The sequence below is a fragment of the Syngnathoides biaculeatus genome, chromosome 7 (assembly GCF_019802595.1).
Source record: "Syngnathoides biaculeatus isolate LvHL_M chromosome 7, ASM1980259v1, whole genome shotgun sequence".
Taxonomy (NCBI): domain Eukaryota; kingdom Metazoa; phylum Chordata; class Actinopteri; order Syngnathiformes; family Syngnathidae; genus Syngnathoides; species Syngnathoides biaculeatus.
In genome coordinates, this window is record NC_084646.1 from 25,801,211 (window position 1) to 25,820,280 (window position 19,070).

Sequence of the window (19,070 nt, forward strand, 5' to 3'; positions counted from 1 at the left end):
AAAATTGCATTTTGTATTTCTGTGGGTTGTATCTGAGTGATATTAAAATTGTTTTGATTATATGAAAACTGTATGTGATAGATGTGCAAAAAAAAAAAAAAACCCAGAAATCAGGAGGAGGAAAATACTTTTTCATGGCACTGTACATAGACGTATTCTACACGTAAAGACATACGTATATAATGTGATTAGAGTGAAAATTAATTGATAACTAATTCAATATTTTGGGGAAATGCCATTAGGTTAGTCACCATTTGAAAAAACAAAGCATTTAGTTTCAATAACACCAGGTTGATCACCAAATGTAACTATGTGGTTGAAGATTACAGCACCTCTAATGGGTGCTGTGAATAGAGATCACAGATTCCTTCCACCAGACAACAATTAATGCCTACAGGCAAACATTTTCTCATTTCAAATCGTCATCTTTATCTTGTATTTACTGGGCACATTTTCCATGAAAGTAGAGCCTACCCAAATCAGATGAGACATGATTCAACTTTATTTAAAAACTGCAACCAAGGCTGTCCCTGTACAAAGCTTCTCTCAAACATTTACCATACAAAAGCATGACTAGGTCAACTGAAAAGGACACATACCTGTTGCTTCTTCCCATTCTAATGCACTTAAGGCAGTCTGACATGATGGACATTTCAAGCTTCTCAGTCTATCAAGCAAATGCAGCTCTTTCAACGCAGCACCCTTCGCCTTCACTTCCTTCATGTGCATACACATAACGTAGTCACAGTGGCCGAATATCATACAGAGAACAAAGACCCAGCTCCCCTAAATCATCTGCTGTCGACCTAAATGGAGCTCCGCTAACCTGCGGTAACAGCAGAACAAAAGGACTTAATCCGCTCAGCGTTCACATTGGCCTGAACAGTCCTTGCCAGTGAGAGAGCGCTGCGGACATATGTATAGTAGATATTAAATTAAAACAATGTTGTTGTTGAGAAGAAAATCTAAACAGAGGCTTATCATCAAACTCCGCCAAGAATAGGTTGTAGTTCAGTGACTAATGACTTAGTAATCACTAACCAGCATATCTAAGTCAAATGATGCCTTGTGTCACTTCCAATTATGTCAGATCTCTGTGGTAATTATAGCTACTTTAAGTCGCTGCAGTCAACCCTAAGTCTATTTGCTCAACACCCATGAAATAATCATTTAACAGCAGATGTCGTGATGGGGCTGCAAATGCTTCTACAGACCCTTCAAGAACTGATCCATACCACACCACATATCTGAATGATATTAATTTATTGGTGCATATCACAGTGGTCAGGTCGTAAGAAGCATAAAGAAATACTTTTTTTTTGTTTTTTTTTTTTAAAAATCATATGCAGTATAAACTCTCAGTCACACCCATTCAAACAAATTTAGATTTATCAATTTAAAAATAGATAAATTATTGTTATTATTACTTAAATAAATCTTGGCCAATTTGCCAACTGGAGAGAGAAAACGTCACAAGATGAACATGCATCATATAATTCATTCTTCATTCGGTCTGACAGTCAAATGTCAGACTTGAAATTTTATATGAAGTCACGTTTTTCGTATAAGTCCAGGAAACTAAGACAAACTAAAACTCCAGAAAAGCTGTGATGATGATGCTCCCAAACCGTTTTAAGGTTAATGTTATGTTGCCTCCTATATTTAAAATACAGTATTAGCTTTTTGTGCTCTGGATTCTCTGTGCTTTCATCCTGGATCAGGCTATGCCAAGGTGGAATTTTAAAATCACACACCATCTCATCCTGCACTTTCTACTTTGGCTTCAGACCAGACCTTTCCCACTTGGAAAAGATAAAATATAATACAAAAACTTTCTTCGATTATTCACATACTCTGACAGTCATTGCATCTTAAAATAACAGCATTTCTTTTTTAAATTTCTCCATTAATATCGAAAGTAAATATAAACAGCATGTCAAGCTCGTCTTTGCTCTACGATGCCCAGACTGTGTTGCTAACTAAAGCAGCGTTGGTGGACGCTGTCATGATAAAACATATTGATGGGCTGGGTAAGTACTGTAACATTTGTAATTATGAGTGTACGTCTTTAAGAGTGTGTGTGTGTGTGGGGGGGGGGGTTGGGGGGGTGCAGTGACTTCTTTTTCATTTTTTTTTACAGTATGTATGTAGCTCCCATAAGTGTCAGTTATTATACTTACGTTAATTTTGTTGTTTATTTTTTTTTATTTGAATTAAAGAGTGAATTAGAGTAAAGAAAAATGTATGTTATTGAGAGAAAACTTCCTTTTGTTAGTTTGCATTTATGTAGTAGAACCTTGTTCACCAATGTTGTTGGTGTCAGGAGGCTTATTTTGGAGCACTTCCTGTAAAAAACAGTATATCAGTGGCAAAGATTCGACGGGAGTTAGTTAGAAAGAGAGAAATAAGAAGAATAACTCAGTTTGGTCAGAAGGTCAATAAGTTCTTATGGCATCTTTGCCATCTATAGCGTCTTTGGCATCTTTGACATGTTTGGAATCTTTGACATTTTGGCATCAAAGCATCTTGGGATGTCGGCATATAAGCTTGTTGACGTGCTAATAAAGGCCTGTGAAAAAGAGCAACTTGTCCGAAGTGACTGAACTGGAGTTACAACGTATGTGAATTGTGCCATTGGATGTAACAACCAGTCATCCCTCACTCATTGAATCACATTGCAAAATGCCACAAACTATACTTTCAATTTGCACTGGATTTTTTTTTTTTTGGCGCCCAACGCAGAATGTTTGCAAAGAGACTGCATCAGGGGTGGACAATTGCGCACGCGTGCAGCTTAGAGGGAACATTGGCTGACTTTTTTTTTTTGGGCATGCCATCCCGCGATCAGCCAAGACGGTTCATTGCGAACGACGCTATGAGCAAGATGCGATTGATTCAAAGCCCTGAGAATGAAATGACATGGATGAAGTAGAATATTCACAGGGCTATTGCATTTATAACAAAGCAATCGGCATAATTTAAAGAACCTCTAAAGTTAATTCAGAGGTTTGTTTTTCATACGACATAGAATTGTCCAGTGGCATTTAGCATAATCGCAAGGACATGGATATCAGACAAGCTTTTGTTTGATTGTGTGCCACACAGAGACCGAATTGGCATTGTGCTTCTACATGGGGTCATTTGGCGAATTACATCACCACAAGCAACCACATTGACTAAATTATCAGCTTGCCCAACAGGTTAGTCCGGGACTTTAAGCAAAGAATGGAATTCATCAGCGGAAATTTTGCCATGGGTTCTGCTGCTTGTCTCAGCTTGTTTACAATACCTTAGATCAAAAAATTTTTCAGATTCTGTAAAAAATACTGTAGTGCAATAATAACCACTTGTAATCGAGCGAATATTCTCACAATTGTTTCAGGTGTGCCACGACATACAGTACAGTTTTTACATTTTGGCTTATAAGGTCCTTCTGTGAACCAATTATTTATCTGCCAATACAGTGTCAAGGAGGGACACAGAACACAACATAAAATAATATAGCCATACAGTGGTGCCTCTATATAACAGTGACGTGACTTACAGGTTTTTCGAGTTAGGAGCAGTAAATTGGATGAGATCTTGCATTGATTTGTGAGCCCAAATTGAGAAACGAGTAATGTATGCCAGGAGAGGGGTTCCACTCACTTGACAACATGTTGCAGTTTAACTATTGGAATTATTCTTAAAAAAAAAGAGGCTTCAAGCTGTGCATTTCTACTATCAGTAGGAGTTTACTTTAAGATTAAACTGAGTGCAAGTTTACATGAAAATTAAAAGTGTACATTTTTATTTTTTATTTAAAAGACGTAAAAAAAATGTTTTTGGACCACTTCGGACAATTCCTGCACAAATGGAGCAGAAGATAGCCAGGTCCAGCAAGTTGTTTGATTACACTTCATAAAAACAATTAATATCTTTACGTTCTCTTCCCTAGTTTCTATCACTATATTTTACAATATACACGTGTAAATTTCCATTTATTTTAATGGGGAAATGTGCTTTGAGATATGAGTTTTTGAGGTGAGAACAAATGAATTCATCCCAAGGCACCACTGCATTTCACAAACTATTCTACAGTATTTTGGCAGGAAGGGAGGAATTGGAGGCTATAAAATTATTAATCACTGTAAGCATTTCACTGTGTGCTGGTTTTCCAATTGTGCTTTGCTCAAATAAAGCATTCTGCTACATGTTGTAAAACTAAATTCTTGGTAATATCACAAAGTAGACTCATCTTACCTGTGGTGGACATGACAGTAAAAAGAGAAGATGCCATTCTGTACATGAGAGTAATCCCAGTCAACTGTGGAGCTACTCTGTGTCATAAACATTTTGAAAAATGCTACACCCAAATGATTATACTATACTATATACTATAAACGTACTGTATAGTAGAGATACAGTGTATAAAATGCAGATAAGAAATTGAGACTCTACCATATGGATAAGCCAATAGAAACAGATATAGTAACCCCATGCATTACAAGTTCTTCTGATCACATTTAAGTACTGCAATTTCTCGAGTATAATGCGTCCTGAAGTATAATGCGCAACCACATAGTTGACCTAAAAAAAAAAAAAAAAAAAAAAAAAAAACAGGAAAATCCTTCTAGCAATGTACAATGCGCACTACCAATTTGCTGCTACCCATATGCTCAAAATATTAGAATTATCTGTATTTATATGTTGTTATGTTTGTATTTGTATTGTTTTTCAAAAACTGTCTGTGCAACAATCAATAATCATTGTGCATGTGCTGATGTAGCGGTAATATAATCTCAGGAGAGGCCACAGGACACGCTTGTCCTGGTCTCTGAAATTGTCAGACCAGAATCCCTCAACTGAGTAAAATAAATGCTCAATGATGGCATACTGTTGATAACACATATTACAGTCTTAAATCAATAAACTATTTAACACTGTTTAATTTTTTCCATTGAATATTTGTTCATAAAACATCCTCTTCATTACACATCCTTGGCCAAGAATTCAAAAGAAGCATCTGACTCACCTCCAATCCGAAAAAGATCCATAGTAGCTACCTTTTGTGCATCAGTGTCAAACTCATCATTGATGACTTGGTAGAGTTCCAGTGCTACATATATTGAATCACGAACAGTGATCCTATTTTGCTCTCACCGCATGTCATCCTTCGTGCCATCCGTGGCGTTTGTGTGGAAACGTTTATTTAATCCTAAAAGTTTGGGTTGCGTAGCACAGCCTCTCACCCTCCATTCGGCTCCAATCTGTAGCAGTTTTACGACGGGGTCAGGTAGCTATCAAAACAATGTGAGCTCAAACTACTTAGAAATTAGCGTAATGAGCACATTTTTTAAAAAAGCGATCATTTCAATTGTGTGCGCCCCCCTATTTTTATTTATTTATTTATTTAATGTGCCCATGACGTTTTTTATTTGGTAGTTTGAGCTCATGTTGTTTTGATACCCACCTGAAGCCATTGAACTATCGTTGTTTCGGACTGCTACTTCCGGGTTAGTGGTGTCATCAGTATGAGTGATGAAATTTCTTTTAAAAGCACCTGCACAACTAGCCATTGTAGTTGACATTTTTTGTCTTAGTTTAAGTTAAAACAAACTCAGGGGCAGTCGTTTCTGATCTTTGGTGCAGTAGCAACAAATATGCTTTGCTAACGATCGTAAAATGCAAACTCCCTGAGGAGCTCATAGAGCTCAGGTTAGGGGCGCACATTACCGTAATATATATATAAATGTGTAACATAAGACATTGAATATCATATCAAAATGTATATGTATACCTTTTTTAAACAGTATAGACCTGTATACGGACTATGCAATGTGATTGTATATTTAAATTTTCATCCACGCCTTTAATATAATGCGCTCTATTAACTTTTGAAAATATTTTTGAAAAAATTTGTGCATTATTTGAGAAATTACGGTATTTATTTTGAAATTGGAGTTGATCAATAAAACTGGGACCACCACAATAATCACTTCTTGTAAAAAAGGAATAATCTAGAAATCATAAGAAATTATTTTGAAGGCAAGGATTGCTGAAAGCATCTGAATAATTAGGTTCACTGCTACAACTTTATTAAAACTATGCTATTTTTTATGCTCTTCAAAATATAGAGGTTCTTAATGTGTTGTCAAGAAATTGCACATCACATGCAGTTTCACAAAATTTGTCATCAACTGCATTTTCATTGCTGTAATCACCGGTGCCCCAAAACCTGGCCATTTGCTGGATTAAAAAAAAAAAACAAAACAACAAAAAAAAAACCTTCAGTTTCTCATTTGAAAGGGGGTTTTGTGTAAAAACTGTGCCAAACAAATCTTGCAAGTGACTCACTATGGCATCCCCTAATCACAATGCATACCTATAAAAGACCTGATGGATTTTTCATGCCTCCCAGTACACAAGTGCATTCAATACAGTAGCATCATTCTTTAAGGACCACTAACGTGTTTGGGCTCAGGTGTGTCTATTTCGAAATGTGATTCTGATTTAATGAGTACATTACAGCTCCATTTTACAGATCTGAAGGAGATGGGAAGGAGCACAATTTCACCACTTGATGAGACAGATTCTTATTTTACGCATTTTTTCATACCGACTGACTGTTATGATATAAATGGAGACGATATCAAAAGCAGGAAAAATATTGAAAGCAAACCTGAGAACCAGTCTGTCTTAAAATTGGATGTCATGTGTGGCCACGATATTAATAAGTGATGAGAATTAATTGATTTATTTTGATTGTATGAAACATTTCTGAAGGAATTCATTTTTCAGAGAGACTCATCGCCGAGACTAGACAGCCATTGTATCGCAGTGGAATATGAGAGTATGGTAAACTTTAAGAATATGTGAATTTTAAATTGATCAAGCATTTGAGTGAACTCTGAAGCACTGATTAGTTATGTGCACTTAAAAAAACAAAAAACCAAAAAAAAAAACTATATTTCACAAAATACTAGTGTATTCATCATGGCAAAAAAATAAGTTGAAATACTGAAGACATGGTAACCATTTCACATATTTTTAAGAAAAGGGCATGTGAATCAAGCTCATTGTAGAAATTAATTGATGACACAGTGGAGAAATTCACTAATATAGTAAGTGATAATACTGTATAGAGTACAGTAAAATATTAAATTCATCTTTCATTCCACTTTTCCTCATTGGGGTCGTGGTTGTGCTGGAACCTCTCTCAGCTACCTTCAGGTGCAGTGCAAATTTATGAAAGGCATGATAATATTATAAAATAAAATTAAAAAAAAAAAAACGAGGATGTAACAGTACATATGGTCATATAGATGTCTTAGTGACAACTTGATGAAAAGTAGTTTCAGCTATTCATGATTTCCTATCCGGTCAATATAACCATTGCAAATTATTCTGTTGGCTTGGCAAATTGTTCTGCTATGATGTCAGCCAATGACTTTGGTTTCAGTCAAAATATCCAGCTGGCTATTTGTTGTTTTACTCCCCATTGTCGGCTGCACACGTGTTGAATTATTTGAAAGCTTAGTGCGCAAAATTTACTTTGAGAAGCAAAGCGTTTGTCTGGGAAAAGAATGCCTGTCAACAGTTTGACAATGTTCAGACACATGTTTTCCTCTTGGCACTATACATTTAAATCTACCTTGTGATCCATGTGTATGTTTTCCACTAGTGGTCAAGGGAAAGGAAAAATGTAACCAGTGATGTAATGAAGAGTTCCAGATTGCGGTCGCACGCAGAAGGCTCTCAAATATAGCTGTGTTGAATTCGCATATTCAACCTTTGTGATGACAATCTATAAACCTTGGATTAGATTGAATTTGATCATAAATAAATTGAAAAAGGGTTGCGAATCCCACAAAATTGACAAACCAATTAGAAGGCCAAGTAAACAGAATGCAATATAATGGCATAGTCTGTGAGTAAGTACAGTATTGTACGATTTTTTAAAGTTCTTTAGTGCAGATGATCATAGTCATTACTACAACTCGGGGGGGGACAAACTAACCAATACGTGAATATTCACTTATTGACTATATTTTCCGATCTTAACCATAGGCATTTCTATATGTGCTGGTATACGCTTAGCCAAAAAAATGATGTACAGGCAAGATTTATAATCCTTATGGAGGCCGATCAGGTGATTTGTAGGAAAATCCCAGATGTATTCATCATGGCAATCTTTGTAATTACTCACTTTTATGAACGTTTTAATGACGTAGGAGTGTGTTATTTAAATACAGTATGGCAAAAATGAACACCGCATCAAATAATTCACAAAGCCCCGAAGTATTGAGTAGACCCACCAAAACTACATTACAGTCGGTCTTTATCAGATTGAACAGTCTGTAAAGATTAAATGACTGGTGATGATGACTGTCTGAAAAATGACGTCGTCTAATGAGTCACATTCTATGAATATGTCACCACGTATCCCGCTTTACTGTAAATCGAAAATGTTCTGCCACCTCCAAAGCTAAAATGTCACTTACAACCAACTGTTACTAAACGGCGCTTCACTGGGTGATTTCTACGCGATAGAAGTGACGGCAGAACTTCAATTTAACTCCACACCCATGAGCAAATGTACGCAGCGACATAATAACCCTAACGTTTGTATTACAAGAAGCGTTTACCTTTTTTTCGCCCCTCAGTCCTCAAGTCTTATTTCCTCAGGTGTTTACAGCGAGGTTTATCGGTCCATCTGGGAGGAAGACGACTCACGAGGCTCGGGAAGAAGAAGTTTGGAAATAAGCCACGCCTTCCTCCTCCCAAAATCTGCTTCGAATTTAGAACCTCGCCCGCCGCCTTCACCGACCATCGGAAATATCACAACTTTAAACATTCACATTGAATTTAAGAAAAATAAAGTCACAGAAGACGTGTTAATAACTACTGACCATGTGCCAAAATTATGAAATGAACAAATTCAGTCCCCGGCTAAATGTTTTCATTGTAAGAAATGTGCAGATGTCTGACGCCCCCTGCAGCACAGTCAGTGCATGCTACAAACAGCCTCTTCAGCCGAAGCACACAATACAACCATTCATACTGTACACACGCAACATTCCATTAATTTTCACCTCAAAGGGAAGAAAGGGGCAGTCATAAAAACCAATGGCATAAATCACATTTAACGAGTCATTAACGTTAAAAGTTTTATTTTACATTTGATGTAGCGCTTGTCATGGGTATCATGCTATATGCAAATGTACCTAATTCTGTTAGTTGTCAATATGTAGACAACTATTTCGCGTAATTCCCTCAGAAATGCTTTGAAATGTGTGGGCTTTTTGTTTCTACCCTTTGAATTTCACCATCTCTCAAGACACTTAAACATCTTATTACTGATAATCAAAAAAATAATGTAACCAATGATAAAGGTTGCGTAACATTATCCTTATGTGGGTTTACTCAAAATTGTGAATAGGAGTGGCTTGGACATGCCAAACACATCCATGAATTAAATCAAGACTGTAAATTACCCAGTGTTGTGATTTTGAGAGTGGAGAATGTTTTTTTGTTTCTATGTGCCCTGCGATTGGCTGGCAACCAGCTCAGAGTGTACTCTCCCCCCTACCCGGTTATAGCTGGGATAGGCTCCAGCACTCCCGCGACCAGTTGTGAGGATAAGTGGCTCGGAAAATAGATGGATGGACTACATGCCCTGGACAAGCGATATAGTATAGCTATTTTCTTGCTGTAAGAATCTTGCAGCTAACACACTGGATATATCATATGATCTAACTATTTTATTGGATCTCATGAGACTGCACAGGTGTACCTAATGTCGTGGGCAGTGAATGCAGTACTGTATAGTATAATGTGTTGGAAAGAATACTTTGGCAGCTGGTTGCAATTACAAGTTAAACTTTGAAAACGTATTCGCAGTGTAACTATTTCAGTCACTTTCCAAAAGTAACTATTGAAATTTGTTTACATTTCGATTACTTTTCTTAACTTTGTATGAATGTATGAACAGAACCTTTGGAAGTGCCCCACCCCACATAATATCAATAATTATTTTGGAATGAACCACACATTTGTTACTTACACCGATAATGAACTAACAACAAAACAAGATCAAATGTAAAATGTGATAAAAATGTTTGTTGCATTATATTTTATGTGTACCATATCATGTTGACATCATCACAACTGTGGATGATTAATATTGCAATATTGCGTCATATTAGAACCCAGATAAGTGGAAGTTCTGCCCCCAAAAGAGCAAAATTATGAAGATGCAACTTTTCAAAAGTCAGTATTCTTTTGTATACATATTTATTTTCATTTTCCAAGCCCCTTATCCTCACAAGGGTCAGGGGAAAGCTGGAGCCTACCCCAGCTAGCTCTGGGCGAAAGGGGGAGCACACCCTGAACTGGTTGCCAGCCAATCGCAGGGCACACATCAACACCATCTCTGAATGGGAATCGATCCCACACTGCCAGCACCAAAGTCTTATTATATGATCAAAAATGTGAGTATGAGTCTATCCATTCCTTTATCTTCCAGATTTGAACACCGTTCCTCAGAACTGTGAGGCAGATGTGCCAACCTGTCTGTTACGGGTGGTACTGCCAGTCACCTTTATAAAAAATGCAAGCAACAGACCTGTCCAGAAGATGGCGCTGCAAGGCCACATTTGTCATGTTTGACACTAAAGGAGAATGGAACATGATAATTCCTCCCCAACACGAAATATATACCTCTCAGGTTCCATGGTCAAAGATTGTTGTAGATATATTGTGTTTGTGCGTGTGTGTGTATGTGTGTGTGTGTCAGAAACTTCCCTGAACTGTAAAACTCACCCTTGAATATATATGTATTATTTTATATGCAGTGTGTGATCCTAGCTTGTCCTCACTTTAAGAACTGTACATGGGTTGTCTCAAACTAGCCTCTCTGAAAACGCTTAGTTGTTGGATATAGATTCTGATTTTCTTCTATAGTGCTGTGAACAAAGTCTGATTTAGGTACTGTAGTTCATTTACATCAGTGCTCTTTGACACTTGTCCCTTTCACACAGTTTTCACAAAACTGCAACATCAGAGATTTAACAGTAGATCCTTTAAGAACATGTGCTTTTTTTTTTTTTTGGACAGACATTGCTTGTACATACAGTTGAGGCAAGTTCTAGAAACAGATAATTACGTAATTAGTGATCAACATCCTAGTGTCTACAAATGAAAATTGGCTTCAACATAAAGTTGTGGGCCCTTTCAGCTATCCCCTTTTCAGGTACTATCCAGCTCCTCTCACTACTTTGGAAACCAGGCAATTTGTTGAACAACCCATTCCCTATTGGTACCGTAAAATTGACAACTGTCTAAATCTTAAACTTTTAACCTTTATGGACATGAAGTAAAAATGTTTTAAGAAAGGTGTTTTGTATCCATAAAGCATGTGTGTGGCAGGTGACACTAAACTGTTGCTCAGACCTTGATAAATAGTAATATTGATTTTGTTTTTGTAAGTATAACGTATGTATGCTTTTATAATGCAGTACTGATATGGTTAGGCTTTCCTTTCCACAACACGACATTGAAACATCTTGTTAAATAATGTGATTCACAGTGTTCAATGGTCTTCAGGACATGCACTACTGTCAAATGAATTCAATCCAAACTTTAATTGCTTCAAATTGCATCTATCCAATTCTCTATACATTCAACTCGAGTTGCAAAACATGCTTTTCAGGTTGCGAGTAAGTTTCGTCATCCATACAAATAGTATCCCTCTTCTTGGTACAAGCTGTTTGCACAGATAAGTGACGTCTGAGAGTAGAGTATTGACTGTGGTAGTCATCCTCGCTCAAATACACGTCACACAGACAAACTGGCCCTTTAAACTGTGGTGTATCGAGCAGGACCAGGGCAGGAACGGAAAGGAGATGGTCCACTCGGGAAATCAGACAGGAATGTCGGTTTGTGGGATGGTGAACTTTCCGGCAAGGCCTGTCGTTTCGTGCGGTCGTGCTTCTTATAGTGAAAATCCAATGGCGGACGCAAAGCCAGAGGGCCTCCTATCTCTTCGGAGGATGAGTCAATTGACTGCCGATTAAAAAAATCTTCAGCAGACTCGCTGGAAGATGAGGACAAGCTGACTGGGGGATTTAGTGAAGGGTGCACAGGACCAGGGAGAGTCTGTGTGGGGTCAAACGGTGCAGGTTGAGGATCAGGTAGGTGTGTGGGGTCAAATGGTGCTGGTTGAGGATCAGGGAGTGGTGTAGGATCAGAATGAGCAGGCTGCTGATCTTTTCCTGGGTAATGGAAAGGAGGCAGAGTTGGGATGTGAGGTTGTACGGGGAGGTCGTGACCTTGTGGTTTCAGCGGGCGAAGGACATCCACATTCTGAGGAAGGGAGAGACCAGCTCACGTCACACAGATAGTTACAAACTTATTGTTAAAGAGGATGTAGAACTTTGCCCTTGCCCTGAAATACTTGTATACTCAATTGCTTATTCAGTAAGGGAATGATCTAAACAAATATTTTAATAATAAATTCATTTAGACGTGCATGCACACACAGACAGACACGCATACACACACACATATACACACATGCGCGCACGCATGCACGCATGCACACATGCACTCACACACGCAAACCACACGCACACACATGCATGCATAGACACACACACACAAATCACATGACATGGCTGAAGTCAAACTACCAATCCCGTTATCTATAAACTACATCACATTTGATTGTTTTCGTATTGGGTGTCATGAACTCGTTCAAATGTTCCCACTGCAGTTTGTTGTGGAAGTTCAAATCCCAAATGCGTCCAGAATTCATTGGTCTAATTCTCTTAAGAATGTGATGAAAAGTGTGCATTTCTGTACCTGTATTTTGAACATCTCGCAGGACACTTGAACGTCCGGATGCGCGTGGAGATCTCCATGGACAGATGCTGTACAAAAGCCTGCAGTCTAGGGCCAAAGCATAACATTATGTCTAGAGTAGTAATACTGCTCTGGTTGAAGGTAAAAATCACGACATTGGATATTTTTAGAACAATTAACACTTGAAGTAGTCATACTTAAGTAGTAATGAAGGCTATTTTTGGGAGTAAAATCAATTATGTGTTGTCTCAAATAGTGGCCAAGGGTTTTATTTATATTACAGCAGAAGGTACCTGATGTCTATTAATGGTAGGGAGTTTATTTGTACAAATGCATAGATAAATATATCATATTTGTCACCCTGCTTGTGGAGCATAAATAGAACTAGATTCATTGCAGACCTCAGTGTCCGAAGCGGGTGTCAACTGCTGACAGGTGCCTCTCTCAGTCACTCCCTCTGGACACTCTTGAACTGTGTACTCCACAAATCTGGCTTTCACTGGGAGAGTCTAAAATAAATAACCCATACTGTGAGTAAATGGCAACAACCACAAAATACACATGCATAGTAGCGGAAGTAGAGGAAAAGTGGCGGTCCGGTGGTGTACTGCACCATAATGGGTATAACTAAGTTTCTTGCTTGGTGCACAAAAACTCAAAATTACATTTTGCTTTGAGCTCATGCGTTTCATCTTAAATAATCACTTTAACTATATACAAAACAGTCAGCAGAGTACTATGTAATAAAATCCACTACTGAAACACCCGTCTCTCACAAACTAATAAGTGCATAAATAGCGGACTTTTTCTGCAGCTCTGGTGATCCGCTTCACTCCGAGGCCTGCACCCAGAGTGGAAAGTCTCTTGTAGTATGCCAGAGAGACTTGAACGGCCAGCACAGCTTGTGGACTGTCTACGGGAAGTAGGATGGGGCAGGCAGGACATGTCTGTTGCAGCTTCTCTGCGGGGTCTGCGTGAAAAAGAGGATCATCATGGAAGCACGAACGTATGTTTGCATTGAAATATTAAATTATTTTACACAAAGAATGACCAATGGAAATCGAGTAATTTCTTTGAACATGCTTTGCTTCAAACAACTCACAGTATATAAATTATATGTCATGAGCAAGGCTTGGCCACTGCCAAGAGGAATGTGGCCACACCAATGCTCTGGGCGGTGACACACGTCACCTAACTAGGTACCTCACAGTTGTTTCACATTGCGACTGTAATTACACAGGCATTTAAGTTGTAGTTTTTGTCACTGGCATTTGCCAGTTCATTGTCTTGCATTAGTGAGTTGCTTTCACTGCCTCTGTGACTCTCCGCTCTATGTGTAAGTTAGAGTAACCCTAGTCACTGTCATGTACAAGGCTGGACCACTCCCAGTGGTTTCATCAATTACACCTGTCGCTGGTCACAGCTGCTTCACATGAGACACTGTGATTAGACCATGTATTTAAGTTGGAGTTTTGCCACTGGTAGTTGCCAGTTGGTTGAGTATGCTTTCCCGCATCCAGGGTTTCTCCGGCACTGCGCCATTACAGCCCAATCATGCCTTTAGTTATGCTCTTTAGTTGACTCATAGTTATCGAACATTGTATTTTGTGTTTTGGATCCTACCTTCTTGGACTGTGTTGTCGTGCACAACTTTCGTTATAATAAAACCCACTGAACACCATGTCCTCGTCTGGGAGTCCTGCATTTGGGTCCGCCGTGCACCGTTGGTTCGTGACAGGCACAGCGATTCTTTGCCCTTTTGTGTGATCCTGCCCTGTTGAGTTAGTTTGCCCCATAGTCATCGGACTTCGCTGCATGTCTTTTGGATCCTGCCTAGCTTAGCGTTGCTGTACCGCTGCCTTGTCGGACTGCTACACTGTGTATGACCTAGTTTCCAGAATAAACTAAGTTGAACATTATGCCTCTGCCTCGAAGTCCTGCATTTGGGTATGCCCCCGTACTGGACGTTGGTGACAGTATTTGAAGTACACAAGAAATAAACGAATTGCAGGGAAAATTATTTTCATTATTTTTTATTATGGACCTAAATTTGGATTCTGAGAGGATTTGTGTTTTTTTCATCACTTGAAAATTTTAGTCATAGAGGCCCATAATTAGAAAAGAATCTTTAGCACAATATCAGAAGCTGACAGAATGTTAATCGGGAACAACTCAACTAATCAATAATCAATGTTTACTTTACCTGGCACAAGTGTGCAGTCGTAACTATACAGGTAGGTGTAACCTTCAGATGTGTGGAGGATGGTGGTGTTGCAGTTACCAGAGATTTGCTGAAAGGGAAAAAGCAGAAAGAGAATTGAGAGGTTCCAAGAATTAGAAATGACATCATCCACTCAAAAAAGAGGTGCATAAAAATGATTGCTTACATAATAACAGATTTAATGGACATTGTCTTGGAGGTATTAACTTAAATGTACAGAAGCGTATTGCTGCCATCCTTAAGGGGCACTTCCCCAACAGATCCATCAGTGTGTAATTCTTTTGTTGCAGATGTATTTTGGATCTTCAAGAAAAACATGAGGATAATACTGTATCTCCCCTTTATACGGAAGCATGTACGCTTCTGTATGACCCTTGACCTGAAGGCACTCGTTTAGTTAATTCTATCTGGAAAGTTAGGATTTATTGTTTTGACCAACATTTATTGGTTTAACTACTGGTACAAAGCACATAAATCTTTGTGCTGATGTCATGTACAGAGGAAGAAACTAGAACATTTCGGTGATGATCCAAATTAAGATATGCAAACAATTTTTTTTCCCCCTTTAAATTCCACTTGCAAGAAATTACAGGCCTGAAGTGGAATACTATGGCCTTTCAAATAAGGATTTTTTCAGTCCCATCCGTCAGATGGACATTTTTAGGATTGTTTGTCCTTGGTGGATGTCTGGACTTTATTTAGTATTATTCCTGCTGTGCTTATATTTTGCGGTGGTGCACAGCATGACACTGCGCTGAAAGGATTTTTAAACTGAGATTTTTGCCAAACTCTTCAATTTGGTCTTCATAAGCTTGCAAAGGTGTGCTGAATTTTTGGCCAGTGATTGATGAATTCCTCTCAGGGTCCTCAAAAGCATTATCAAAGCAATTTGTACGTGTGTGTTTCATACTGTTTCCATGAATGGTCTGACATCACAGCGTTTCCACGGTTTTGGGCTGCCTATGTGACACTTGGTCTCCAGGACATCCAGGTCAAGGTAGTACACGTTGCCCGCCGGGCCCTGACATGCACACGACAAACACAAGTAAAAGGAAAGAGGACATGCAAACATTACACAGTGGCTTCAGGTTCAGGACCATATATGAAGGTCTTCTGTGATTTTTCTGCTGTGCAGTCAATATCTTATGGAATAACCAAATCAAAGCAAAGCAAATTTATTTGTATAGTGCATTTAATACACAAGGTAACTCAATGTGATTTACATGACTAAAGGCATTTGAAAACAAAGAGATAAAACGTTTAAAATGGGATAAAAACAATAAAACTGACAAACAATATTAAAAAAGACAATTAAAACCACATACAGTGCAAGTAATATGATCATAAAATGGATATATTCTAAAAAGCATGAGAAAAAAGAAGGGTTTTCAACCTGGATTTAAAAACATTCAAACTTAGGGCTGACCTCACTTCTGTTGGCAACTTATTCCATTTGTATACAGCATAATAGCTAAATGCTGCTTCATCATGTTTGCTTAGGACTCTGCGCACCACTATTTGACCTGAGTCAGTCGATCTCAGAGCTATGCTGGGTTTGTATTCCGTAAGCATTTCTTTCATGTATTCAGGACCTAAATCATTTAGTGATTTATAGACTAGTAGCAGAACTTTAAAATCTATTCTAAAGCTGACTGGAAGCCAGTGCAAGGACTTTAGGGTTGGAGTTATATGCTCCGACCGCTTTGTTTTGGTCAGAACGCGAGCTGCAGCATTGTGAATGAGCTCCAGCTGTTTAATACTATTTTTTTGGGGGGGTCCAGTCAGAAGACCATTACAAGAGTCAAGTCTACTTGAGATAAAACCATGGATGAGTTTTTCCTGGTCTGCTTGACACATACAAGACTTCACTCTACATATGTTTTTCAGATGGTAGAAGGTAGTTTTTTTGTGATTGATTTGATATCATTGTTGCAAGTCAGGTTGGAATCAATCAGAAAACCAAAATTTCGGACTTGGTCTTTGGTTTTTAAAGATAGAGAGTCCTGGTGTTTACTAACAGCAATTCTCTTTTCTTTATTGTCAAAAACAATTGTGTTAGTTTTGTTGTGATTCAGTTGAAGAAAATTTTGGCTAATTCAGTTATTTATCTGATTCAGACAGTGGCACAATACCTCAATTGAACTGTAGTCATCTGGAGACACTGCTAAATTATAACTGTGTGTCATCTGCATAGCTATGGTTGTCAAAATTAATCAAGGCTTGGAAAATTATACCAAAAAAAAAATCATGTAACATGAGAAATTTGCAGTACTGAACGGAGGTGCCCTGACTGTAATAATAGTCAAGTCAATGCCCAAAGGTGTAAATTTATCACATACGATGGAGATAAAGATACCTGTATATCATGGATAAACCTTGTGTGAGTGCTGAGAGGCAAGCAGTGGCCTTGGTCATCAAAATTTAATTTTATTCAAATGTAATTTAATCAATGTGGATGCTTGACGGTTTGCACCTCAAGGTTCCTGCAGTGATGTTACAGCTTCTCCAGAAAAGTCTTCAACAACCAAGTAGATGTATTACACATCACTCCGCTGTTGGCAACTTTTGGAAGTACGATGTGGCTTTCCTATATTGTGACTGATTAACTAGGATGATAGTGTGTAGTTTTCATGTGCACTATATTGTCATTTCAATTTGGTGATAGTATCTCAGGCATTACAACGCTGTACTTTTTCAGTATTTCTGAACAAATTAGATTTTAATTTACAGTTACAGAAGGCTATAAATATGTTACAATAGACATTCCGAAACAATGGAAACGTAAACTATACAATTAATAAAACTTATTATTCTTAATAATCCACTGAAACGTCCTTGCAATAAGATACAGCCAAGTATGCTTTTCGAGCATTTGTCCCCACTCACCTGAGCATGTAGATGGACATTGGCAATGCGATTGAGCGCAAATTTGTAGCCCTCAGCCCGATCCTCGTTGATGTAAGTGAGAGCCAAACGAGACACCTTTTCCACAGCTTTGTCGTTGCAGGGAACAGGAGCAAGTTCAGTGGGCACCAGTGCTGACCCCTCACCGTTCAGACACAGTATCTGAATAAAAAGCAACACTGATTGCAGGAAAAACTTGTACATGAATGTCTGCATCATGGCAGATCGAGGTTCTTGCACGAGCAGCACTATGAAGCTCAGATGAAAGTGAAGTTTGTTCCCGTATGTTTGTGCTCAGTCTGGCTGGTGTATTGACTTTTGGAATCAAAACAGGGAGGGATGTTGAAATCAAGCCAAGGAAAATGTTTATTGGACAGAAGTGAGATGGGATTTTTTTTTTTTTTTTTTTTTGTGAATGAACACTGACTGTTATTTGAACTTTGACCATAAAATGTATGTGCAATCAGTACAGCACATTGTTTTTAATCAAAATGATCGTCAGAAGGTGTGTTACTCTGAGTATTTGGAAACTATGTGGAGAATATTTCCAGTAGTCCTCACTCAGTGTGCCATGAGTGGAAACCACCAATAGAGGTCAGTGCATGGCTGTGCCACCGATGAGGTTAGTGGTTTTCCAGGCAAAACTGAGTTAATGAGAGTCATTGATGGTGAGGTTTATTCTCTCCTCAACTAAAGATTGTACATAGGCAAAGTGCTGGTTTTGTGTTTCACATGTCTGCCTCGTACTCAATAGGTTCTGGTTTGAATCTGGCTTTTTCACATTCCATGTATTATTTTATCTTCTCCATGAAATTCTGTTTCCTTTCAGTTAAGCAGACAAATTATGCTGCGACCCTGAATTGTGGATGCTTGTTTGTTTATAATAATATTCTTCATGATTTCATTCTCAAAATGGCTGAATTTCCACATTTCTTGTTCAAATAAAAATGAGCAGCCTTACTTAACCTCAGATTGCGCAATCTCTTACTAACTGGGTTGGGTTAAGCACATAGTTGACAATTGTCTTTTTCTGACTCTCGTCACGTCTTCAAGTGCAATATTTTCATGTACTTTTATGATGTGCTCTAATTTTCCATAGTTG

General features: G+C 38.3%; 2 protein-coding genes across 4 annotated transcripts in view; both read right to left on the bottom strand.

Annotated features, from left to right (window-relative positions):
- Positions 1-8,755, bottom strand: part of LOC133504031 (G-protein-signaling modulator 2-like) — a 31,862-nt gene extending 23,107 nt beyond the window's left edge. For all 3 annotated transcript variants that reach the window (XM_061826156.1, XM_061826157.1, XM_061826154.1), the window contains exon 1: positions 8,628-8,755. The gene's annotated coding sequence lies outside the window, so the exon portion shown is untranslated. The remainder of the gene's footprint in view (positions 1-8,627) is intronic.
- A 3,083-nt stretch (positions 8,756-11,838) lies between these two features.
- si:ch211-262h13.5 (uncharacterized protein LOC571127 homolog) lies at positions 11,839-18,187 on the bottom strand. Its single transcript, XM_061825233.1, has 7 exons — positions 17,951-18,187; positions 15,975-16,085; positions 15,047-15,134; positions 13,647-13,813; positions 13,245-13,352; positions 12,844-12,930; positions 11,839-12,345 (listed from the first exon to the last, which is right to left on the bottom strand). The coding sequence occupies exons 1-7, from the start codon at positions 18,185-18,187 to the stop codon at positions 11,839-11,841; spliced, it is 1,305 nt and encodes a 434-aa protein (XP_061681217.1).
- Between the last annotated feature and the right edge of the window lie 883 nt (positions 18,188-19,070).

Coding starts and splice junctions, on each gene's coding strand:
- si:ch211-262h13.5 (XM_061825233.1), bottom strand. CDS start 18,187: ATGATGCAGACATTCATGTACAAGTTTTTCCTGCAATCAGTGTTGCTT. Junction 15,135..15,974: donor TCAGACCATTCATGGAAACA/GTATGAAACACA, acceptor TTTCCCTTTCAG/CAAATCTCTGGTAACTGCAA. Junction 12,931..13,244: donor CACCCGCTTCGGACACTGAG/GTCTGCAATGAA, acceptor CTTTGGCCCTAG/ACTGCAGGCTTTTGTACAGC.